General features: G+C 43.3%; 1 protein-coding gene across 1 annotated transcript; it reads right to left on the reverse strand.

The window, feature by feature from the left end:
• Positions 1 to 214: 214 nt before the first annotated feature.
• Positions 215 to 25,237, reverse strand: ampd1 (adenosine monophosphate deaminase 1 (isoform M); the record flags this gene model as incomplete). The annotated part of the gene is made up of 15 exons (XM_083641500.1): positions 215 to 370; positions 980 to 1,090; positions 2,121 to 2,294; positions 2,768 to 2,888; positions 3,939 to 4,102; positions 5,351 to 5,477; positions 6,347 to 6,510; positions 6,764 to 6,895; positions 7,660 to 7,854; positions 8,225 to 8,354; positions 11,369 to 11,588; positions 12,471 to 12,636; positions 13,804 to 13,960; positions 15,700 to 15,865; positions 25,216 to 25,237. The coding sequence occupies 15 exons, from the start codon at positions 25,235 to 25,237 to the stop codon at positions 215 to 217; spliced, it is 2,205 nt and encodes a 734-aa protein (XP_083497626.1).
• Between the last annotated feature and the right edge of the window lie 1,083 nt (positions 25,238 to 26,320).

Here is a 26,320-nt window from a genome sequence, read left to right on the forward strand (position 1 = left end):
GTGGCTAATGGGGATCCTAATAAACTAAACTAAACTAAACTTAATGTGGACAATACAGGTACAAACTAAAACGCTGCTGTTATCCTCTATATTTCCAGAGTATTTGATCGAGTGTCTGTGTGAAGTGTGTGTGCATCTAATCAGACTTCAGCGTGTGTGTGAAGTGTGTGTGCATCTAGTCAGCCTTCAGCGTGTGTGTGAAGTGTGTGTGCATCTAGTCAGCCTTCAGGCCCTCCTTGATCAGGTTGAGCTCGTAGCACAGGGTCTCATAGCGGTATGCCATGCGGATCTGGGCCACATTGGTCTTCCGGATGTCGTTGCCCTCTGGACCGTCCTTCAGGTAGTCGATACCCAGGAAGTGAGTCTTCTCCTGTGGCCAAGAAAAAACCAGCAGCATGTTTTGGTGCCGTACTAGTAGTAGTAGTAGTAATAGTATGGAGAGAGTATGGGACATGGGAATTCGTAACCATTTGTGAATAAGATTTGAGAGAAATAAGCTTTTTGTGTCCATAGAAAAAGTCTGAGATCTTTTATCTCAACCCGTGAAAATCGGGAGCAAAAACAAAAGTGTTGCATTTCCCCTTATTTTCTCCCCAATTGGACTTGGTAATTCCCCCCCCCCTGCTGCCCCGGTCGCTGCTCCACCCTCTGCCGATCTAGGGAGAGCCGAGACTAGCACCATGCTTCCTCCGGCACATGCGCAGTTACCAGCTGCTTCTTTTCACCTGACAGTGGGGAGCTTCACCCGGCAGGATGTAGCAAGTGGGAGGATCATCACGCTATTCCCACCATTTCCCTTCCACCCCGACCAGGCACCCCCACCGACCAGAGGAGGCACTAGTGCAGCGACCAGGACACATCCCCCCATTCCGGCTTCCCACCCGCAGACACCAGCCAATCGTGCCTGTATGGACGCCCGACCAAGCCGGAGGTAACACGGGATACGAACCTGCGACCCTCGTGTTGGTAGAATAGTTACCTCATTTGACAGACTGCTCTGCAACACGCTGTTCCTTGAGATCTCACACATGTCGCAGGTACTGAGCTTGAAGACCTGGGCTGCAATAGCATACTCCTCCATCAGGGGCTCCTGTGGACACAGAGGCAAAGAGTTACTCTGGCTGATATGGGATCAGATCTACTGAAAGACAGACCAGTGATTAAATGGTAAATGGTAAATGGCCTGCATTTATATAGCGCTTTTATCCAAAGCACTTTACAATCAGTAGATAGTCTACATTCACCCATTCATACACCAATGGTGGCAGGCTACCACGCAGGGTGCCTACACACCATCGGGAGTAAGGAGGGTTAAGTGTCTTGCCCAAGGACACAATGACAGCAGCTGGGAGGGAGCGGGGATTGAACCGCCAACCCTTGCGTCATTGGCCGACCCGCTCTACCTCCTGAGCTAAAGCCGGCCCATTATACATGCAAGAGTTACTCTGGCTGATATGGGATCAGATCTCCTGAAAAACAGACCAGTGATTATACATGCAAGAGTTACTCTGGCTGATATGGGATCAGTTCTACTGAAAGACAGACCAATGATTATACATGCAAGCAGTTCATGTAGAGAGAGAGCATCATTTCCTGAGGCTACCTGGTGTCTGTGTGACAGGCACGTGGAGTAGCCTTGTCTCTCCACTAGATGTCAGACTAAATACAGTTTTAATTTAAATGCAATGCATAAATGTACAGCGTTTTAATGAGGTGAACAGGCACTAATGCACATGTTAAAATCTGCTTGTTTTATGTCATCTACATGTGTACATTTAATGTATTTGATTAGGTCAATAATGCTTTAGAACACACATCTGGACACAAAAGACATTTTCTGTATATACGCACGCCGGCTTTCTGTAGGCCTGCTAATGGGAATACAATGTACATTTAGCATTATACACACATATATATTTTCATAATGTTTTTCTGTCTCAGTATGTTCAGCTGTTATTTTGCATACTGTATAAGAACAATATGCCCTATTTGTGGAATACGAATGATTTGGAAAAGGAAAGTAAAAATCACCCTTGTGCTGCTGTAGAAGAAGTCGTATGTAATACAACACACAGCACAGTCAGCAGCATGGGCTGGCTGCAGTATGCAGAAGCTCTGACCTTGGTGTAGTGGAACTGCATGGGGTCGTCGGTGGACAGGGAGACAATCAGGCCTTTCTTGTGGAACTCCAGCAGGGGGTTCTTGGCGTACTCCAGGAACAGGCTGTTGTTGCTGAGGGGGGACATGGCGATGGGGATCTGTGCCAGGAAGTACAGGTACTGCAGCACAGGACTCTGGTGGTGGAAGAAACCATAAAGCCATGTCAATTTGAACATCCATCTTTTAGTTTGGCCATTACATTACATCAAAACACAAGACATGCACAAGGAAGGCATTTTGACTCCTAAATAGAGTCTGGGCCACAAAGTGAGTTTTGAAAGCCAGAAAGCAAGTAATCATTGATAATTATTGGTATCGATAAAAGAACCCTATTTTTGTGCTATGGGGAGTAAAAATCGTACATTGCCCCTTTAAGATGACACAGACGATGATACAGGTTATGTTTGTTATGTTGGCAGAATTCATGTGTGAGAAGTGTGACTTTATTTAGTTTTACAAACTGAAAGCAAGTGAGTGACTGTTATACAGATAACCGGGGTAGCGAGTATTGATGGTTTGTAAATGATTGTATATATTTGAACGCTAAATTACAATGTTCTACTAAAGTGAAATGCTGCCTCCCAAGCTGGCATGTGATGTTGCTGACCTTCTTGAGGTTGAGGCCGTGGGAGATGTTGTCGGCGGTCATGAAGGCGGCCAGCAGATGGGTGATGGCACCAGCCTCGCCGCAGTGAGGCCGGAACATGAACGTGTTCATCCCCCTCTGTCTGGAGAGCACAACATCAACACAGGGTTTTTAGAATGTGATTGTGAACACAAATTAACGAGGGCATCCTCACAAGGAAAACATTGGTTGACTCCTGTGCAGTACAGTAGCTCCATATAGTCTCCACGTGCAAGTGTGTGTCTCTTCTCAATGTTCACACACAGAACTAGCCCCATAATGTTCCGCTGTATCTCAGTTTCTCTCTGAAACACCGTCACACACGTCCCATGGCCGTAGCCAGGGTTTGAGAAATACCGAGGTCACTTTAGCGCATCAATGACAGATGAATAGATCTCGGGCCGGGGCTATTTAAAAAAAAATATATATATATATATATATTTTTTAGAAAATACCGAGGTCATGACCTCGGTGTCCTCAATGGTAGTTACGGGCATGCCTACCCGTCTCCGACGTCTGATTGCAGATCCGAAGATATAATAATCTCCCTACGGAAGCCAGTAGTTTAGGCGGGGGTGTTAAAATGATATTCATGCGTGAAACAACCATTTTTATTTTTTCATAGAACAACATACGAACAAGACAAACAGGCTCAGACACAAGAAAAGAAAGGAAGAAAAGGGAAAAAATACATACATCATCATTACAACGTGGTGCTATGGCTGCATAAGGTGCTTATGTGCTTGCAAGAGACAATGCGTATGAGATCCCATGTAAGGGCTCCACAACCATGGCGAAGAGGGCCGGCGAGAGAGGGCAACCCTGCTGAACCGAGCGAAGTAAAAGAAACCTGGTTGACTTGTCACCATTGGTTATAACTGAACATGTTGGACTGTGAAACAACCGTTTAAAAGCAGTCTTTCCACAGCCTGTGCCAAATTTACAGCAGGTGGCCATTAGAAGAAGAAGAAGAAGAAGTAATGTAACACATAACAGACGTGAAGCTTATCACCTGAACGCACCGTTCTGATCATATATGTTGTCTTGGATGTCATTGGGAATTGACTTATTCTGTTGTTTGCATAAGAAGATGTGTTCATATTAGCGGTACTCGCCTGCATAAGAGGATGGGTTAATATTTAGCGGTACTCACCTGCGGAGCTGGTTGACCATAGCGATGTTGGCATACATGTAGTAGATGTAATAGGTGTAGGAGGGGTTCTTCACATGGTCCCACTCCTCTGGCTTGGGGCTCTTCGTGCAGAACATGTGGCCGCTGTGCTTGGACTCATCATCCACGCTGTCGAAACCTGTCACCTGTACACCACAAGAGGTTTGGCTTCATCACCTGACACAACACCTCCACATTCAAAAAGACCTACTCTGGAGTCCGGAGAGCAAAATAAAGACCTACTCTGGAGTCTGGAGAGCAAAATAAAGACCTACTCTGGAGTCTGGAGAGCAAAATTAAGACCTACTCTGGAGTCTGGAGCAAGAGAGTTTAGCGGGACCACTCCTCCTCTCCGTAGGTGTACTGTTATATTCAGCAGCAGTTACAAAGTGTGGCTTTTTGTTGACGTAACACTCTGGCGGCCATATTTGAGGTCCTCAGCTCATGACCACAATGGCTGTGTTACATGTATGACTGCAGTGTCAGCAGCATTTCATTGTTTTTGACTGCGGAAGAACTAATCATTTTTGCCACTGATACATGCAGGATTTTGTGTTTCGATTATATCAGCTTGTTAGCTAGCTAACATCTGGTTAGTTAAGTATGTAACTGTCCTGTTATTAACACATCTGATTTGCACACTAGCTAATGTAGTAGTAGAACCTAGTGTTATCAGTGCTAGTTCCAGGTTAACATTAACATTGGTTGCCTTGCTAAATGGTTGTCTCATGTTCACTGAGCTGCACTTCTTGGCTAGAGTGTTTTGTAGAGACAAGACAATACAAGACAAGACAAGACAAGACAAGACAAGACAAGACAAGACAAGACAAGACAAGACAAGACAAGACAAGACAGTTTACACTGTCACAGACAGTAAGGTTGGACATAAATACCAATATCAGACTATTCACTTGTTACTGAATGGATCTACAGCCATCTCTTTTGGGTAGGTCTTTTTTTGTGCACAGTATTTAGCACATATAATATTTCCATACCAGCCCAAATTGCACAAATACAAAATATAAATTCAAAAAGCACCTCTGACTGGAAAACACTGAGCATCTCCCTTAGCTTATATTTGGCTTAAATGTGTTTGAACTAATCTTGTATCCTCATCCTTATCAGTGCTAGATCACCTTTAAGGGATGACTCACACCTGTTGAATTTCTCGAAATAGGCTATTCGTGTTTAACATGTTGTACTGTCCTGTGATGTCAGCTGTGTTCGTGTTAACTGTTCTGTGGACAGGAGGAAGATTTGTGGTCACCTTTTGTATACTTTTTGCTCAAATGTCTTCTACCTTTGGCCTGTAGTACCATGTACAGAGCAGCAGAAAAGCAGAGAAGGAGCCATGGGTAACGTTAGCCATGGTTTCTTCTCTGCTCGTGACTCACATGCTTGAGGAAGATGCTGAGGTCGGGGTTGGACTGTGGGTCGATGGTGGCCTGGAACACAGGCAGGAAGATGTTCTCCAGCATCTTCCCAAAGTGGGGCACGAAGTTCTTGCCTCTGAAAACATCGCTGAGATAGAAGACGGACACAATAAATTAATCTACAATAATAATAAATTAATAATAAATATACATGTAAATATACATGTAAATATACAATAAATTAATCTATCATAAAGTATGGCCAGTTATTGAATGAACAATAGGTAGGAGCTATAATGCACCCACAACATGATTAATAGCCTTTAATTACGGTTGCCCTGAGGGTCAAAACCAGTGGCCAGAGGTTTTCCCATGAAGACATGGAAGTATACCTGAAAGCTGTAGTTCCTCGAATGGCCACTTGAGGCAGAAGTCCCATCGTTCCTGTTCACCCCCGTGTTAAAATGCCCCACTTTGTAGCAGTGATTAAGCATCTTACACGGTTTTGGTGTATATAGGCTAGCTAACTTCACCTTTTCATAACAAGTGTAGGGGGTAATTTTTTATATAACTCGCCCATTTGGAGTAAAATAGACGATAGAAAAGGAGCTGATTGACAGGTCGCCTGTCAAGTGATCGCACAGCTTGCCGATCACGGACCAATAGCAGTGGGAGCTGCGGCTCTTGGAAATCCCCATCTCACGTGAGCTGAGCAAGGACCCCAAGATGGCGACACACAACACTTTGCTGCAAAACGTGAGTCCCAAAAAATCGTGGATGGGTTTGTCCGTATTATTTAGTTCAGTGATCAAAACACATTTCAGAAAACACGGCATTTCACAAAACGACATTCGAGAAAACGCGTCACAAAACATGACATTTCACAAAATGACGACATTCCAGAAAATACATTTCACAAAACACAACAGTTCAGAAAACAAATTTGTTTTGTGTTTGTTGTTGTGTTTTGACCCCCTAGGGCCACCATACATAATAGAACAGAGGATGAAAACTTACTAGATCCTGGGGATTTGAATCATCCATTTGAGGTTAGGGGAGAAGACTCTGTGCTTGACAAACCAACCAGACAGCTTGGCCCACTCGTCGTTTTTGCAGCCGTAGATGGACAGACGAGGCTCAGCGTACTGGTACTTCTGTTCCTCCAGGTCTTCGGCTACTTCCTGGTTCGTGCAAAGGTCAAATCAGCTCACATGATGTTCAATATCTAATTAGATAGATGGTTTATTGTGCAGATCAATGCTAGGCCGGTAACTAGATGGATACGTGCAAGCAAATAAGTAACAAAACCCAAAATGTTTTCATTATTATTATCATTATTATTATTATTATTATTATTATTATTATTATTATTATTATTATTATTATTATTATTATTATTATTATCATTATTATTATTATTATATCGAATTTGACCTTGATGATGGAGGCGAAGTACTCTCCGTTGATGTGGTTCTCTGTCTTCATGTAGAGGTCACGCAGCTCGCTGGCTCCTACAGGGTTGTACTTGGCATTGAACGTATCGAAACGCTGGAAGGTTTGTTTGCCCTTCAGAGAGAGAGAGACAACAGAGAGCAGAGAAGACGTTAAGATCAGGGAAGCTTCACTGGGGACACGAGAAGTCAGAGTCAGAGAATCAGAGTGTAATTTTGCCCTAAATGTGAGTGAATGAGGAATTACATTTTTAAAGAGTTCCTTTAGATGCTTATAAAATGGGATTTTTATAGCCCTGTAACCATATGATGCCTATAGTCCTACAGCAGGTGACAGCATTTTGTTTTGTTTTTAATATATTTTATTTAAATTTTTTATAGAACAATATAGAACAATATACAAGACTACAGGCTCAGACACAGGTAAAGAAAAAACAAACAAACAAACAAACATGTGCTACCAGCCGCATAAGGTGCCCATATGTTCACAAGAGACAACGTGTATAGGATGGGATCCCACGTAAGGGGTCCATGAGATACCAGCCGGGCGAGCCATCCGTCACCCCTAACCTCAGTCACTGGTCATTCTTGACCTGGTCAAAATCAGGTCAAAATAGCCAAAAACGGGTCCCAGATAGCTGAGAACCTTTTAAGTAGCGATGGCACGATGCCACTTTTTCCATATCCGATCCGATACCTAAACTAAATTAGATCAGCATTTTGTTTTTTTAAATACTGACATCTTATTGGTCTGTGGGCCCTGAGGTGGCTAACTTGCATGTCACAGAATAACTGTATTGTGTTACTATGTTTTTAATATTGAAGACTGATTTGTTTCATTCCTGAAGTTCTACATCATGAAACATTGTTGTAACGTACAGCGTGCACGTCCAGGGAGTCCACGGTGAGGTCGTAGGGGTGCAGTTTGAGTTTCTCGAACAGCTCCTTCATGGTGACCTCTCTGTCTCCCAGCTTGGCCACCACGCGGTCGCCGTCCTTGCGGTACGAGCTCTTGATGAAGCGCAGCAGGTGCTTCTGGTTCATGCATGCAGCCGCATGGATGTGGGTGTCCACCTGGAATGGCAGAGATATCGCATTAACTAGCATGAAACGGGTGGTCGTGAGGTCACAGTGACCTTGAACTTTGACCTTTGACCACCAAAATCTAATCAGTTCATCGTTGAGTGCAAGTGGATGTTTGAGTCAAATTTGAAGAAATTCCCTCAAGGCGTTCCTGCGATATCACGTTAACGAGCATCAGATGATGTACGTACTGTACTGTATGGACGGCCGAACAACCTGAAAACATAATGCCTCCGGCCACAGCTGACAAACGATGCATGTATTTGTGCAATAGTGATATTCCCCAAATGTCCAAAAATCGATAGATTTTTCCTTTTGTTTTGATGAGATGAGGTAGCACATCACATGCTTCCATACTGACCTTCCTGCAGTTGTAGAAGTCTCTGTGGGGGTTGAGCTTGAGCTCCTTCAGCTCCTCCGTCTCATTGAGCATCTCATGCACGTTGAACTTCGACATGATGAACTTCAGACGGCGGTGAGTGTACGTCTTCCTGCAAAGCCAGAGAGAAGCAACAACTGTCCTGTGAGCTCAACCCAATCACCACAATCAAGTGTCCGCATGGTATGTTTCTGCAATCCAGATGTTCAAATTATAAATGATAAAGTGCAAAGTAAAAGTAAAATGTGCGGCTGGGATGAGCAACAGGGAACCAGTGGATTAAGTGGAACAGTTTAACTTTTGGAACAGTGTAACTTCTTTATGACACTGGAAATAGCTTGTTCCCACTGGTACTGTGACTTGCTTATTGTCAATGATCACAAATATAATATAATATAATATAATATAATATAATATAATATTATATTATATTATATTATATTATATTATATTATATAATATTATATTATATTATATTATATTATATTATATTATATTATATTATATTATAAATATAGTAATTATATTTGATCAATAAACAAGTCAGTACCGGTGGTAACAACATTGATCACAAATATAGTGATTATTTTTGATCAATAAACAAGTCACAGTACCAGTGATAACAAGGTATTCCCAGTTTGTTTTGTCATTCGCACATCCAGCTGCAAATCGGCTGGATGCGGCTGGATGAACATATCGTCACACGGAGCGAAGCATCCTCATATCTAAATGAATAATTGCATCCAAATATAGTCTGACTGAAACTAGACCCAAACGCACCACACAGTGCTCGCTGCAGAGCAGCCTAAAGCGGCGGGGGGAAAGAGCAGCCAGGCAGCCAGTCTGCCAATCCATGCTACCTATCAAATCAATACATGCTACCTATCAAATCAATCCATGCTACCTATCAAGCATGCTACCTATCAATCCATGCTACCTATCAATCCATGTTATGTATCAAGCATGCTACCTATCAATCCATGCTACCTATCAATCCATACTACCTATCAATCCATGCTACCTATCAATCCATACTACCTATCAATCCATGCTACCTATCAATCCATACTACCTATCAATCCATGCTACCTATCAAGCATGCTACCTATCAATCCATGCTACCTATCAATCCATACTACCTATCAATCCATGCTACCTATCAAGCATGCTACCTATCAATCCATGCTATTTATCAATCCATACTACCTATCAATCCATACTACCTATCAATCCATGCTACTTATCAATCCATGCTACCTATCAATCCATGCTACCTATCAATCCATGCTATTTATCAATCCATACTACCTATCAATCCATACTACCTATCAATCCATGCTACCTATCAATCCATGCTACCTATCAATCCATGCTACCTATCAATCCATGCTACCTATCAATCCATGCTACCTATCAATCCATGCTACCTATCAATCCATGCTATTTATCAATCCATGCTACCTATCAAGCATGATACCTATCAATCCATGCTACCTATCAATCCATGCGCTGTCCCCGGCGAGAGAGGCTGCTATTGACATCGTGAAGAGCGATTTTTCTGAAATGTGTGTTATAACACAAGCCAATAACACATCCTTTGCATTCATTAAACTGAGACCACTGATGCTTTTAGAGCAACCTGGAGATTTTGACAGTAGCAGGCCTGTAGAGGGGCACAGCTGCCAAGGTGGCCGTAGGTATCTCAGGGCGTCATGGCCAGTGGGAGGGGCAATGGCGGCCATGGCTGTCGTGAAATTCCAACCCTGCCCCCCAGCACATCCAAACCCTAACACCAACCAAGTGGCTACCAGTGCCTCACCCCAACCCCAAGGTGTCACTGACCTGTGCTTCACCCCAACCATGTGCGTCCAAACATTACATTACATTATGTCATTTGACAGACGCTTTGATCCAAAGCGAATTACAATATCACATTTTGTCAACAGTAGAGAAATCAACTATGCAACACAACCTATGACAGCTACAACTTCTTGAAGGAATAGAGTAGCACACTGTAGAAAGTAGTTTGAAAAGGAATAAGTAACATTAGTTGGATTGTTTTTTTTTAGTTAGTTCAAGAAGGGCCCAGGTGCAGCCTGAAAAGGTGTGTTTTTAGTTTTTTCCTAAAGATGGGCAGTGATTTGGCCGTCCTGACCGAAGGGGGGAGCTTGTTCCACCATTGTGGCGCCAGGGACAAGGGTACCGTGCGGGTACCATGCAGGTATCATGCAGGTATCATGCAGGTACCGTGCGTCAGCAAGGTGTGTGACAAAGCGGCGGTGTTTGACACCCTCGGAGTGAGAACGTGTTGCAAAGCGGAGGAGTTTCAACGGCAGGACGTAGCATGTGGGAGGCTCACACTATTCCCCCCAGTTCCCCTCTCCCGCCGAACAGGCACCCCGGCTGACCAGAGGAGGCGCTACTGCAGCGACCAGGACTCATACCCCACCGGCTTCACACCTGTGCATGGCAAATTGTGTCTGTAAGAACATCTGACCAAGCCAGAGGTACCGCTGCCGGGAATTGAACCAGAGTCTCGGCGGTGGTAGCAGAGTGCTTTTACCTCTAACCTACCGGGTAGTGTAGGGGTAGATTCTCTGCCTACCAACACAAGGGTCGCAGGTTCGCACCTCCGTGTTACCTCCGGCTTGGTCGGGCGTCCATACAGGCACGATTGACTGGTGTCTGCGGGTGGGAAGCCGGATTGGGGGTATGTGTCCTGGTCGCTGCACTAGCGCCTCTTCGGTCAGGGTGGAAGGGAACTGGTGTGAAAAGCGTGATCGTCCCACGTGCTACGTCCTGCATGAGGTGAAAAGAAGTGGCTGGCAACTGCGCATGTGTTGGAGGAAGCATGGTGCTAGTTTCGGCGCTCCCCAGATTGGCAGAGGGTGGAGCAGCGACTGGGGCAGCAGGGGGAAAAATTGGCAAAGTACAATTGGGGAGAAAATGGGGGGGAAATCAGAAAAAATAATAACCTACACTACCCAGACGCCCCACAACACGTAATCTTATATAAATTGGATCTGGGGAAAAACATTGAGGGACATTTTGAAAGTTGGGACATTTCAACTTTAAAATTCAAAACAGCTGCCAGTTGACCCTGGCTTGGGCTTTCTTGGAGCTTACGTTGGCCCCAGTGCTATGAGAGCGATGAGGAAGTTCATGTCGTCGATGAAAGTGTCGTAGTCGGGACAGGGCATGTCTTTGGGCTGGTGCTTGTCGGCGGCCGCAGCGTCGTTGTAAACGTAGATGACGCCGTCCTTCATGCGGGCCACGTAGCCCAGGTTGTTGGGCAGGTCCTTGGTGTCGAACGGGTCCTCCCCGTTCATGGGAGGAGGCGTGAACACTGAGGATTGATGTTAGATGCAATCATGTCATTTTTCAACACTTAAAACAAGGATTCATTAAACCCTTTGGAATGACCCTATGGAATGACCCTGTCTCTAATAGGATTTGCCATTAACACTTCCAAACTTGCTATTCATTGCATTTGTAGAGAACACTGAGGATTGATGCTATATGCAATCTTTTCTTCTTCTTTTTTAAAGCAAAAATTACAATTGTACTTGGCCAATTCCCCGTGCTGTCCTAGTCGTTACTCCAACCTCCTCTGCCGATCTGGGGAGAGTTGTAGGCTAGCACATGCTTCCTCCGATACATGTGCAGTCACCAACCACTTCCTTTCACCTGACAGCGAGGGGTTTTACCGGCAGGACGTAGCGCGTGGGCGGATCACGCTATTCCCCCCGAACAAGCGCCCCGACCGACCAGAGGAGGCACCAGCGCAGTGACCAGGTCACATACCCTTAATCCGCAGACGCGGCCAATTGTGCCTGTATGGACGCCCGACCAAGCCAGGGATAACATGGGGGCTCGAACATGTGACCCTCATTTTGGTAGGCAGGCAATCTACTGCTGCACTACCCGGACGCCCACAATAATGTCATTTTTCAACATTTAAAACAAGGGTGTGGATTCATTAAACCCTGTGCGTCTAATATGATGTGCCATTAAAACCTCCAAACTTTCTATTTCTAGAAACAAAGAGCCTGACCAGACATTATCCTTTGATCAACGTGATAAATGATTAAATGTAATGTAGGTCACCTAACTTTCAGTTCAGAGGGAACATTGGTCCTCCTGACCTAAATGCTCTCCTGGTGTGATTTTATTTGAGATATCGCAAATAGATTTGTGGTGAGTTTGCTGGATGTTGTTGGATGTTTACCTGGCAGCACTTGATCCTCATCCTTGAAGGCCTCTCCCTCCATGTCACGCAGGTACTGGGAACAGGTGCGTGGGAATCGCTGGTAGGCTAACCTCATGTACTTCTCTCTGATGGTCATGGCACGGTACAGACCTCTGCAGGACATCTCAAAGTCATCCATGGTCACCTGAATAGTAGATGTGGGCATTTTGAGTTGGGCTCTTTAAGTCTTTGCAACATGAAAAACACACAGGTTGATCACAAAGGGGGGGGGAAACACCCATTCAAACTTGAGATTTGGAGTGAATAAAATATGAGCTTCTGAAAAATCAACCAGAATGCAAACTGTTGTAGCTGTACACAATATTGTCTCTAATCTTTTGTAGAAGTTATTTGTTTTTGTTTTTGGGACTTAACATGTTGCATCAGGAGGGAAGCTGTCCTAATTATTGTGCAATATGTTGCAATGAGGTAAGCACACTCATAAATTATTTTACTTTGTGAGGTTAAGTGTAACCGAGATGATGGTTCTCCCTCTTTAAATGTCAAACCCACATGCTTGAAACCTAAAGCCGACCTGCTCTCAGCTCTCAGGTCAGGGAGGTCAGTGACCCAGAGACTCAAATGGCCGTTTCAGTGAAGTTCAGGGAGGCAGTCATATAAGGCCGCCTCCTGCATCCACATCAGCTTGACCCAAATGTAGCTTAGGACTCTTGCATAACAGACAGTGAAGGAGTGGCAAACAAAAACACATGCAAACAACCACTTGGTGGTTATCATAAGGCAGACAGCCAAGTTACCCAATGAACCTCCAAATTCTCAGTTTAGTCACCCATTGAATCCAGTTTCAACTGGGAATCCACAATAGAGAGGCAAAGTGGAACGTCACTTCCTGCTTCAGCACTGTACCAGAGATTTTCATCCGCCATTTATGGTCCCATAGACATTTCGTAAAAATGCTTATAAAATAGTTGTACTTCGTCAAACCAAACGGTTCAGCTAATGCTATAATCGGGAGAGACCATAGAACAGTTCACTCGGACCAAAACTAAAAAAAACATCGAAAAAATATGTTCTTTAATTAAACCCGCATTTTTTTAACGTTTTGGTCCCAGTGAAATGTTATGCGATCTCGCCTGTTTCTAAATTTTAGAAACAGGCGAGATCGCATAACATAAATATATCTGTACCGTTTGGTTTGAACCAGTACAACTATTTTTATATGCATTTTTAAGACATGTCTATGGGAAAATAAATGACGGATGAAAATCTCTGGTACAGTGCTGAAGCAGGACGTAGGCGGTTACTTTGCCTCTCTATAACATGGAAGGAAAACGAGGGAAATGGAGGATACCCCAGAGGCGTAGTCTCCAATGATGGCCACTCTCTGGAAATCAGGCACTTCCAGGTAGGTGGGCGTGTCCACCACTGTCACATCGGCAGACAAATGGCTGGGCTTCCACACAGGTACAGGCACAGCCATTTGGCAGCTGCGTTGCTGCCTCTTCTTGCTGTGGAAGAGGAGGAGTTACTGACTGTCAGTATTTTTAAATTGTTTGTTGAGAATACCACGCATAGTAAAATGCAATATTTGTACTGTTCTTGCAGAATAAAAAAGCCTACTCTGTGTAAAAAAAAAGCCTTGACTTGCAGAGCAAAAAGTCCAATTCTCTCTCAAATTCTCGAGAAAGCACTCGCCAATCGGCTATGTGAAAGGCAGTGTTGCACGAGTGTTGCACGAGTTACTGAAAAGCAGTCATTAGTCACAGTTAGTACTAGTTACTTCTCTCAAAAAGTAATTTAATTCATTTAAAGTTACTAGTTACTTCAAAGTAATTAGTAACTAGGGAAAGTAATGTTTGCATTACCTTTAAAAGTCTGCTTCGATTGTCTTATTAATGTTTGTCATTATTTTAGTGTTGCTGTGGCACAGTGTGGGAGAAGACATACTGTCAAATTGTATCGACCATTGTACTTGCATGGGATACTTGAACATTTGCTTATTGGGGAGACTTATCACCTACTCAAGGTCATTAGCCTCTGGGGCTTATAGCCTACTCAAGGTCATTAGCCTCTGGGCTTATAGCCTACTCAAGGTCATTAGCCTCTGGAGCTCTGGCTGCAGCTGTGGCGTGTGGAGCATTTTTGCTGGCCAGGGAGGTGGCGTCTCTCCCTGGACTAGGTCTGACGATCATGAACCGGATAATCCTCTGAAGTTGTCCTAAAATATCTAGTGGCTAGTCCAGTTACTATTTCAGTAATTATAATTGAGTTACTACTAGTCTACTACACTACATTTAGAAAAAGTAATTTGTTTGATTACTAGACTCCCAACAAACACTGCTTAAAGGTGCTTTAACTGATTCTGGAGGAAGGATTGAGTCAACACGGTTCGCATTCGCAAGTAGTCAAATACTGATGCTTTGTGATCTGGTGCAGAACACCGACCCAAAGCGTCAGTATTTGACTACTTGGGAATGAGAACGGTGTTGACTCAATCCTCTTTGTGGAGTTCTCTCTCTGATTGGATAAAGTGGGATTGAATACCAGAAAAGTTTCTCTTGTTTACTGCAAAGCAGATGGACTGGGAGACCCATGTTACTGACCAAACACTATATCAGTGATTTCTCTCAGAATAGAGTACCCCAGGAATGAGTCCAGAAGAACTGGATGTTAGCACTTCTGGTTCCTACGTTGTTAGAATGGTTCCCGGTCAGCTGCTTATTCACGGCGGGGCGGTCGCCAAGGGGCTCAATCCAGGGCAATCAGGCCGTCTGGTTCCTGGGAGCTACCACGAATAGTGATATCATCAGTGATGTATGACATCACAATGAGGAGCCACAGGAGAGCGATGACCTCACTGAGAGTGATGTCACACAGAGATGACATCATCAGCAGTAGCATAAAGTGACATCATCAGATGCAATGACCTCATCTGTGATGTGACGTTCTCAGCGATTACATCATCAGAGCCACGAACACTTCACGATGCCGGTGATGTCATAATCGCTGATGACATCATCGGTGATGTCATAGATGCCAATGGGATTTTTGTATGGTGATTTTATGTAGGTGGGAACCAGGAAGTGCAGGGACTTCTGGGTAAGCCTACAAAAATATGTCATCCCTGCTGCACTCTAATGAGCTATTTAACACCGGTATTTTAACAAAAATCACTTACAGCAGCTTGAATTCTCCCGGCTTGATGTTTAAGTATTCTAAAGTCCCAAGCACACTGTTCCCATCTCACCGTCTCTCAACATCATCTTCATGATGCATGTGGTGGGTCATGGCCTGGTGGAGGAGGGGACAGTCCTCAGCCACATCGAACATGGAGATCTCATCGTGGGTTCCCTCGTCTCTGGTCTCAGATGCAAAGACCTGCTCCGCGAAGGCCCGCATCTTATCATCGGTCTCTGTCGGGCACCCACAAACACGCCACAGGGTAAGGAATTGCCGTTTTGTAAATGGTCAGTGAAAATATGTTCTGCAGAGCTGTACAGATGCAAAGGACAATAACATGCAGCACTAACCCAAAGGCCACGGGGCAATCCACAAACAAAAGTCTACTGAATAAATGATGCACGGTACGTGTATTGTATGTTTGAAATTCATGGCGAATGAAATAATTGGTGGACAAACAATTCTATATCTAGAACATACAGTAAAAGCTCAAAGGCATATAGAGTATATATACCTTACCTAAACGGTTGTATACAGACTCCAGCACATGCGTTGTATACATGACCAAAGACAGACTCAGCCACTATAACTCTGCAACTCTGACCTCCAGTTTGGGCTGCAAACACAAAAATCCCATGCATACAGAGGAACTATACAGTGATGGCGCACCCACACACAATATACACAGAAGGCTTTGACTCATATGGACACAAGACGCCAGGGTCTTCAGTTTGTTTTCAAGCATAACTCCGTTCGTTCAGCCTGGACCCTATTTTCTCATCTTTTTCCATCACACTTATTGATTCTGACCAACATCATTTGACACAAATTGACAGTAAGAATCAATTGATGTGATGGAAACTGTTGAGACAATGGGGTCAAGATCCTATAGAGTACCACAGGAATAAGTCCTTAGGACTAGAGGGGTGTGCGGGACTGTTTGTTAATCCCGCTCCCGCTGGATTTCTGACCATTACTGCCCGCTCCCGCAACGTGTGTCACTGACCGCGCGCAGCCACGTAATGCTCACCCGCTCCCGCCCGCTAGAAGAATTGCGGTACTTAATAGACCCTTCTCACGGGGGCCATTTTGTGTCGAAAAGGCAGGATAAACACAGGTGCAAGCAAAACACTAATGAGGGTTTCCATCTTCCATGATTGGAAGTTGGAAACCCTCATGACGTTTCAGAAAATGCTTCAAAAATCATAAAAGTGGTCCTCATTTGTGAAAATGATCTTGCTGAACACAAAGTTTGCCGTTTCATAAACTTTTGTTAACCACAGACCTTATTTCAGATTTCAGGCATTTAACCCAAATTTCCATACAAAATCCAATTGACTTCCTGATGAGGGAACCAGGAAGGACATGACTTCTGGTTTGGCCTACAAAAATATGTAATCACTGCGGTACTCTATATATCAGTGTTGGGGTCATATTCAAAGTTCCACAAGAAAGACAGTGACACTGCAGCATTATCAGCACCAATTCAGGAGTTGGTTTGTCCTCGTTCCAAGCTAACAGAGTCTCTAGATCAAACTCTACGTCTTACATGCGCTTCCTACACAAGCAACATCCTGGGCCAAAGATGGCCATCTGGTTCCCCCATTCACCAATCCATGTATTTGCCATTAGCAATCAATCAACAACAAATACAGTATAGAGACTTTAGACAATGAAGCGAGTTCCCCCATTCACCCTCCATACTTACTCTCTTGACCTGGGTACGCCCAGCAAGGGAGTAGGACCAGCCAAAATGGAACCCAAAAAAAGAAGTGGTGTTAAACGGGTGTTCAAGTTGTTAAACACGAAGAACAGCAATAAGCCGTTAGCCCCATATTGGGATGCAACATATGTATAAAGTATCAGATTTTAGTAACAGAAAATGTATCAATGGTGTGACAAAATGAAAAATAATGTTATTTTTAAACATATATCTAGAATATAAAAAGTAAATGCATGCAATGGTAGATCTTTACTGAGGTTACAAGTGCAAGCAAACATGAAATGATACTGTACAAAGGACCAATACATAGACTTCATACTAAATGCCAATGGATAAGTGGTTTTAAGAGAACATAGCTGGTTATAACAGAGGACACATGACTGTTACTATTTACAGTTACTTATCTTTTTTTAACATAATCAGACACAGTAGTTGGATAAGTAGGGCCATGCAGTATGATTTTTACTATTGTAAAATAGTCCTAGAGAAATAATTCCGGTTTTCATTGGGGTGTTTTGAGAGGGGGGTCGTTATTACGTCACCTCACAACTTGGTTGTCAGAAACATGTCGAAGAGGCTATCTGAGATGGCCAAGTCATCAGAAAAGAGAGGGGGGAAAATCAACCCTAACCGCTAAATTCAAATTCAAATGGGAAAAATTGAATTTAGGAAAGAAATTAAAACAGAAGTTAGAAAAATGGTCTTAGATAAAGTCGTGGCTATTTGCACGCTGAGATGATTTGTTGGTCTCAGTCCTCACAGTCCTCCCAATGGACCAACAGTTTTTTTGACAGTAGAGAGATGATCAAAGGATCCAATTCCAACAATGTGACTACTATCAGCTCTATTCTGTTTCTACATCTCCATGCAGGTGGAGACTAGATGCCTCCGCTGTGTGACCCTGGCATTCGAGGAATCAGGCATGTGACCCTGCCTCTCTGCTGTGTGACCCTGCATTCACAGAGGAATCACACATGTGCCCCTCGTCCACTGAGGGTTCAAACAAGTCAAAGGTCAAAGAAGTCTTGTTTGTTAATTGTCAAGCATTCGGATGTACATTCTGGCTGGGTGGAAGAGATAGAAAGCCATTTTATTACACTAATATGTTCACTTTCAGTTTAGTTTTGATGGCTATGACCAAGAATGGGTAAGATGAATGTTTTATGGCAGTTGGCATCCTTTATGTTGCATTACCGCCTCCTTCTGGATTTATCCATCCACTGTTTCCCTACATTCTGTCCCTATTCTGCTCCTATGACATCATCATTATTGACCAAAATCATCTTATGACATCACTGATTATGTCATAGGCACTGATGATGTCATAGGCATTGTGACATCATCAGTGATGTCATAGGCATCATCAGTGACAGTGATGTCATCAGTGATGCGAAGTTGCGCAAATGTGCACTGCGCATGCCAACAGAGCAGGCGAGGAGGCCACGCAGCAGCCGGGCTGCGGCCGAGTTGCGTGCGTTGAGCCCCCGCAGTGGGCGAGCCTAGGGTTTCGGGCCGATATCCTAGTTCTTGGAATTTGCCAGGATCCAAGTTGCTGGACTGCATTCAAATGGCACTTGATCACAGGTGGAGAAGGGTTATATGGCAATGTGATTCTCTCACATCCAGAGAGGAATCCATGCATTTGAAATGCATCACATGATTTGCCCAACCTCGGTATGTATCAATACTTAGTGCCCCCCTCTCTGTTGGATTAAGTCAGGCAGGAACAGTCCAGGTTAGAGGGAAACAAAACTGTGTTTGTTATCTCAAAAAGGGCAGAATAGCCAGGAAGCAGGTGATCTGCCAAAAACTCCCCTCAACAACAGCTGATCTAGCTGCTGCAACCTCCGATAGGGTTTCAGGGTTTCAGGGCTCACAGGTTCTATAGGAAGCAAGCGTGATGTTAGTCGCATGTTGTTTATGTTATCGTGATAGCAAGCTAATTCATCATTATGTGAAAGCATTGTGTTCTCCAAGGAATTTGTTAAATGAGATGAAATTCATGTGTGATAATATTGAGAAGTAGCTACTGTATATCAGCTGCAACTTCGAGTCGGTCTCAAGTCTTGAAGGACAAGTCTCAAGTCAAGTTCCAAATATCTAGGACTTTTCAATGCAATATGGTTTTAATAGGATTAAAACTAGGCAGCTAGTGTGCCATGAGTTTGATTTCTATAATCAGTTTCAACTTCAATAAATAGAATCATTTCATACAAATTCACAAAACAGAATTTAAATTCAGACAAATCTCATCACTTTCAATCTAAGTCATTTACAACACAAGATCTCAAGTCAAGACTTTAGAAACCTTTCAAGTCATCAAAGTACAAGTCAGAGTCATGTCCCAGGTGACCAGATCCCAAGTCACATATTCTCTTCATGCATCAAATCAAGTCTCAAGTCACATAATTTGGACTTGAGTTAGACTTAAGTCACAATTGAAATTTCTTGAGTCCCCACCTCTGTGCTGAACTAATTGATTGAAATTAATTGCTTAGATGTAATGCTGGTAAGAGAACCGGCGCATGTGAGTGGTTTTACCTTCTTTAACCATAGCATGGCAGATATCAGTGCCCTCGGAATTGGAAATCTCGCACGAGTATTTGCCGACCGCTTCTCGGCTGTCGCTGTTGAGAACCTCCAGGGCACTGGAGAACTTGGTCGTTTTCACGTTGTATTTGTATGATGCCCAGATGGGTTTGCCATCCTTCATCCAGCTGACATGGATTCTCTGGCTCCCGGTAAATGTGCACTCCAGTGTAAAAGGATGGCAGATTTTATAGAAGGTGTTTCTCAGTTTTCTCACAAATCGAGCAGGTTCTGGGAGATCAAACAATTAGCAATGGTGATGTTAGATTATGCAACTAGGGTTTAGCCTTTTTGTTTATAAGCATGCTAATGAAATGATATGATTTTTTTTATAGCGATGTGATTCAAGTGAATTATATATAATTGCACGGCATGGATGAAGTGTGTTTCTAAGGTGGTTTTACCTAGTTTGATGTTAGCATGGCAGATATCGGTTCCTTCATCATTAGAAATTTCACACGTGTATCTTCCGACCGCCTCTTCTCTGTCACTGTTGAGGACTTCCAAGATGCAGGTGTCATCGGTGGTCTTCACATTGTACTGGTAAGACGCCCAGAGCAGTTTTCCGTCCTTCTTCCAGGTCACATGCACTCTCTGGCTACCAAAGTATGTGCACTTGAGAGCTAAAGGTTCGCCGAGTCTGAAGTAAGTGTCTTCCAGCTTTTTCACAAAGCGTGCAGGTTCTGAGAGAAGTAATGGATGGGTTAGTCGCTTGTAGCCTTTTGTAGCCTGTTATGCAATGTTAGCAGCAAATAATGGCAAATAATCGTGCAGCGATCCAAGCTAATTGCTATCAAGTATTTTGCAGTATTTTCTTACATGACTACAATAAACTACTGTGGTAATAGTGACAGTAGAAGGCCTCTATTGTTGATAAAGTTAATTGATGCATTGAAAGCAGTTGGCGTTATAGTGTCTGTGACTTTACCTAGTCTGACACGAGCATTGCAGACATCAGTTCCCGCTCCGTTGGAAATCTCGCAAGAGTATGTTCCAGCTGCTTCTGGCCTGTCACTGTTGAGGATCTCCAGGATGCAGGTTGAATGGTTTGTTTTAACATTGTACTGATAAGAGGCCCAGATCGGCTTGTTGTCCTTCTTCCAGGCGACATGGACCCTCTGGCTTCCAGTGTATGTGCAAACCAGTTTTAGAGGTTGGCCAACCATGAAAGCAGTGTCCTGCAGCTTCTTGAGAAAGCGCACAGGTTCTGAGAGAAGCAATGTTGACATTAGATATGTTTGCATATTTCTGTCCTAATATAAAGTTAAATTTGGTAGTGATTTTAGTTGTTGACTGATTCCAAAGGTTACTTGTATCAAAAAAGTTGAGAAGGATCCATCAAACACTGAACTTTGGAAACTTTGGATTAGCGGTACAAGATTTGATCCCAATGATATCTGAGTATTGTCCATAATTCTTCAATGATCCACCATCTTTAAGCTGTATGGTGCTGGTTTGTTGTCTACAATAGCATAGAATGTTCCTTTGACAATTTTGACAAACCAAGCAGGTTTCATTAAGTTAGGAAAAAACGAAGGAAAATGGGCATCACCTTTCACCGTCACATTACAGCTGGTCGAGGCTGAACCGATGCGGTTCTCAGCCATGCAGATGTATTCACCGTGATCAAACTTTGTGGTTTTGATCAGTTTCAAAGTGGCAACACCCTTCGAGAAGTCCATCGAGCAGATGTTGGATTTACGTAGCTTTCCGTCTCCTTTAAACCAAGCAACCGAGATGTCGGGAGTTCCCGCGATACGGCACGTCAGGGTAAACCCATCGCCCACAGTTACCTCCATTGGCTCCATCTTTTCAACAAAGTATGGTCGCTCTGAAGTGAAAGACGATGGTGGTTTAGTAAAACTAGAGATGTGAATAAATTATGAATTATGATGATGATGATCACTACAAATTAGGTTTGATCATCATTATTGACCAAAATCATCTTATGACATCACTGATTATGTCATAGGCACTGATGATGTCATAGGCATTGTGACATCATCAGTGATGTCATAGGCATCATCAGTGACAGTGATGTCATCAGTGATGCGAAGTTGCGCAAATGTGCGCTGCGCATGCCAACAGCGCAGGCGAGGAGGCCACGCAGCAGCCGGGCTGTGGCCGAGTTGCGTGCGTTGAGCCCGCGCAGTGGGCGAGCCTAGGGTTTCGGGCCGATATCCTAGTTCTTGGAATTTGCCAGGATCCAAGTTGCTGGACTGCATTCAAATGGCACTTGATCACAGGTGGAGAAGGGTTATATGGCAATGTGATTCTCTCACATCCAGAGAGGAATCCATGCATTTGAAATGCATCACATGATTTGCCCAACCTCGGTATGTATCAATACTTAGTGCCCCCTCTCTGTTGGATTAAGTCAGGCAGGAACAGTCCAGGTTAGAGGGAAACAAAACTGTGTTTGTTATCTCAAAAAGGGCAGAATAGCCAGGAAGCAGGTGATCTGCCAAAAACTCCCCTCAACAACAGCTGATCTAGCTGCTGCAACCTCCGATAGGGTTTCAGGGTTTCTTTAGATCACTTTCAACACGTCTTCACACCTGCTTTGGCTGATGCTAAAACTTGCCTGTAAACACCATAAGTGGGAAACCTGACACCCGCTGTAAACAGAGAATGACATGTATGTTTTAGGGCTGTACTGAATAGTTTACACATTCAAATATTTGTTCGTCGTTCATAATGCTGACATTCAGGGGGGGGGGATCATCATTTGAATATTAATAATCATTTTAACATATTTTTGGGGTTAAGTCAGCTTTCAAAAGTAATTTACTATGCTCATTGTTGCAGACAGACCATTAAAAGTCAGTCCAAGTGTAAGACCGTTTGTAAACTGGCACTGTGAATCACCTTAGTATACCAGACATACTTCAACTTAAATAAACTTTACTATACAATAATGCTTGTCAGTGCCAAATTCAACAGTTTGCAGTATCCTTCTGTTAATGTGTGGCTTGTGTGATTATGTTGATATTGAATGGTTCCCATAGCAACATGTTGTGATTGGTGATGATTGAATGAACTGATTGGGAAAACCAGAGATCATCCTATAAGATTTGTACTGCAATTTTCACTGCATTCATTAGATAAGTAAAAGAGCTCATATTTAATCCGATTAATCACTTTATTCAAATTGAGGATTTTTATTTATGTCATGATGACGTCACGGCAGACATTTGAATATTTGTGAAAACCTCAATACACTATTCGAATGTGAAAAAATTATATTCGGTACAGCCCTATTTTTACCTGGGTCTCAAACGCATTCTCCAGCCATACTTTACCCAACAGTAAACCATGACAACAACAGCCCCATCACTTCTGATATCCAAGTCAATAAGCTCCTCCCACTGAGCAGCTACTTCAACCATAGCATTTCTATTTTTTGCCTGTCAAAAACCTCTTGATGACATCAGTGTGTGATAACTCTTGATCACATAGTGTGTGATATAACTCTTGCCTGTTGCTAGTTTGTTTCCCTAGTTGGGCTTATACCCGTTACAATGGCAATTTAGAATGACACTTACATCTTTTAAAGAAATTTAAACTGTGCATTTTAGGCCAATGTGTTAAAAAAATGGAGGATGCATAAAGCCTTGTAAATGAATTGTAAATTATTTACACATCATTTATAACAGGTGAGGAACACTTTGTACTGTTTGTACTGCAGTGCTTGTAAGTGCTGACTGCTTCTGCAGGCCTGGGGAGGGGATATAGACAGCTGTCTGCTCACATGGAGTCATTAGCCCCTGTTCAGGTTTGTGGAATATCAAATCTTTCAAGGACTTACAAATTATTTAATAATATCAACTAATTAGTTATTAATAATTTACTAATGATTTGTTAATGATCATTCCATGATTTACTAAAAGTTTTTTTACAACACATTTGTGATATGTTAACATATCACTTATTAATCATCTACAAATGTATATTAATGTTTTACAAATAATAATAATAATAATAATAATAAAAGATAGGACTTATAAAGCACTTTTCTAAGTACTCAAAGATGCTCAAAGATGCCTTACACACTTATACACAGATACAGAACAAATACAAATAGAGGTTACAGAGTGAAAGAGGATGGTGGAAGGTGGAAAATTATTAGTTCATCATTAACTAAAGGCTTATAAATGACTTATAACTGCACATTATTATAAAGTGTTACTTCTTTGCAAGTGCTACAGAAGGAATGTCATAAAAACCAAAAGCTGCAGTTTAAAATTGAACGTGAACATGAGCTGAGCTGATGACAGCTGGGCTGGGAGGATTCGCTGACACATGGCTATGACTTGTCAGTTTGATATCAAAACTGACGGCTGTGCTTTCAGCTTGTAACAAACTGACGGCTGTGCTTCAGCTTGTAACACGGTAACACATATCCAGATGTCACATGCTGGACACAGCTCTAGGATGTTTCTCAGAAATACAAGCCCAAGTTGTGACTTGTGTATAACTTCATTAAAAGCCAAGTCCCATAGACACACATGTCCAATACGCTGGTTGAATTCAGTGATTGAAGCAATTAAATGCCAGGGCTATTAATTGAAGCTTTAGGTATATGAAAAACTAAAACCGGTCAGTAATTAACAAGATCTTCAGCCTGAGAAGGTGATGATATGTCCCCCTTCCTTAGTCCGTATGGAATTCATGGAACTATATGCATCTTACACCAAGTAACCTTGCTACTAAAGCTGTCAGGTCCAATTCTCTGTGCCAAAGTAGTGTCAAAGTGTCAAAGTAGAATGGACAAACAGATGGTACTCATCACCTGAACAAGTGCTGATGACCTCATCAATAAATAAACCTCAACAAGTGCTGATGACCTCATCAATAAATAAACCTCAACAAGTGCTGATGACCTCATCAATAAATAAACCTCAACAAGTGCTGATGACCTCATCAATACAGTAAATCCAAAATATGACAAAGTCAGGGGAATCAATTAGTACTCACTCTTAATGAGGTCTTAACATGTCTTAATGAGGTAAACATGTCTGGGTGCTATTTTGGCAAAAGGGATTTTTGCTAAATGAAAATATGCGCAACACATTCCACACAAAAGCGTGAGAATAATAAACTGCCATACATGGTGAAGAGTTAACTGTGAAGGTAGAAACAGCCATTTAATAACCATGACGACTATTGCTCCCAAAGCAATACTCCTCTGGAACAGTCAGTCTCTATTCTGCCCTGGCTTTAGGAGAAAGTCCACTCTCCGACAGGGTGTGTCACTCTGCCTATACTCACCTGGCACTAAGACTTTAGGCATGGTGACGGTCTTGCACAAACGCTTGCTGAGGAGGACTGGCAGAGGCTGTGAGCCGTGGACCACTGTGGTGGCAAAGTGAGCAGCGCCGAGCCTGGCCCAGGCAATAAGAAGCTGTCTCCCCTGTAACCGGATAGGACACCCCACCACGGGCCAGGGGAGGGGAGTCGTATGTGTGCAGCTCTATTTTGAGTCCGTGGTTAATGGGCACCGCAGGCTCAGCGACAGGCACAGTGTGTAGAGAAAGAGACTCTCTGATAGCTGTTACAAGTGCCTCAGCAGCACGTGGCAGCCAAAAAATGAATGTTAGCAGCTTCTTGGGGAGGATAGCCAAGCTTCAAGAGATGTCAGAACATGATGCAGCTTAAGGTGCACATGTGTTGTTGTTATTACTAACATCACACCCTGAGCTGAGCTCCATGCACGGAGACTTTCAAACACATTGGTCACATTTCTGACCCAGTGAAGATCCTCCTCATCATTAGAGTTGAAAGTGATCATCTGGAAGATCTCAGGTTGGTGGTAGTCCTTGGTAAAGGACAGGGGGCTTTCGGGCCTTGTTGATGAGGCCGATGGGCGATGGCAGTTGGGAAGAAGCTGTTCTTGTGGCGAGAGGTTTTGGCCTTGACAGACCTCAGTCTCTTGCAGAGGGAGAGCATTTCAGAATCAGAATCAGAATAACTTTATTGATCCCCGAGGGGAAATTGAGTCATGCTACAGTTGCTCACACTCAGATATTGAATTTAATTGATGTGAAAAATATCAAACATTATAAGAGGCATAGGGAAGGTACCATAAACAATAAACTAGAATAAAATAGAAGTTACGTAGCCTACAGTATGTTAGTTGTATTATATACAACTATTATGGACATCCGGCATAACCTGGCTGGTTGTAGGCAGCCAGGGATGGTTGGGGCCTGCTGAAGGGCGATGTTCTGGAGATCCGGCCGGGCCCTCCGGTGCCGCGCCGGGATCAGTCCGAATTGTTGTGGAGACGAGCTTAGTTCGTCACTAGCATGCATTGTCTCAGGCACACTCGTTAGAGTATGATGGAGGTCTCGCATACCCATAACCCACTCACCAA

The sequence above is a fragment of the Poromitra crassiceps genome, assembly GCF_964638095.1.
Source record: "Poromitra crassiceps genome assembly, chromosome: 8".
In the NCBI taxonomy this organism is placed as follows: Eukaryota; Metazoa; Chordata; class Actinopteri; order Beryciformes; family Melamphaidae; genus Poromitra; species Poromitra crassiceps.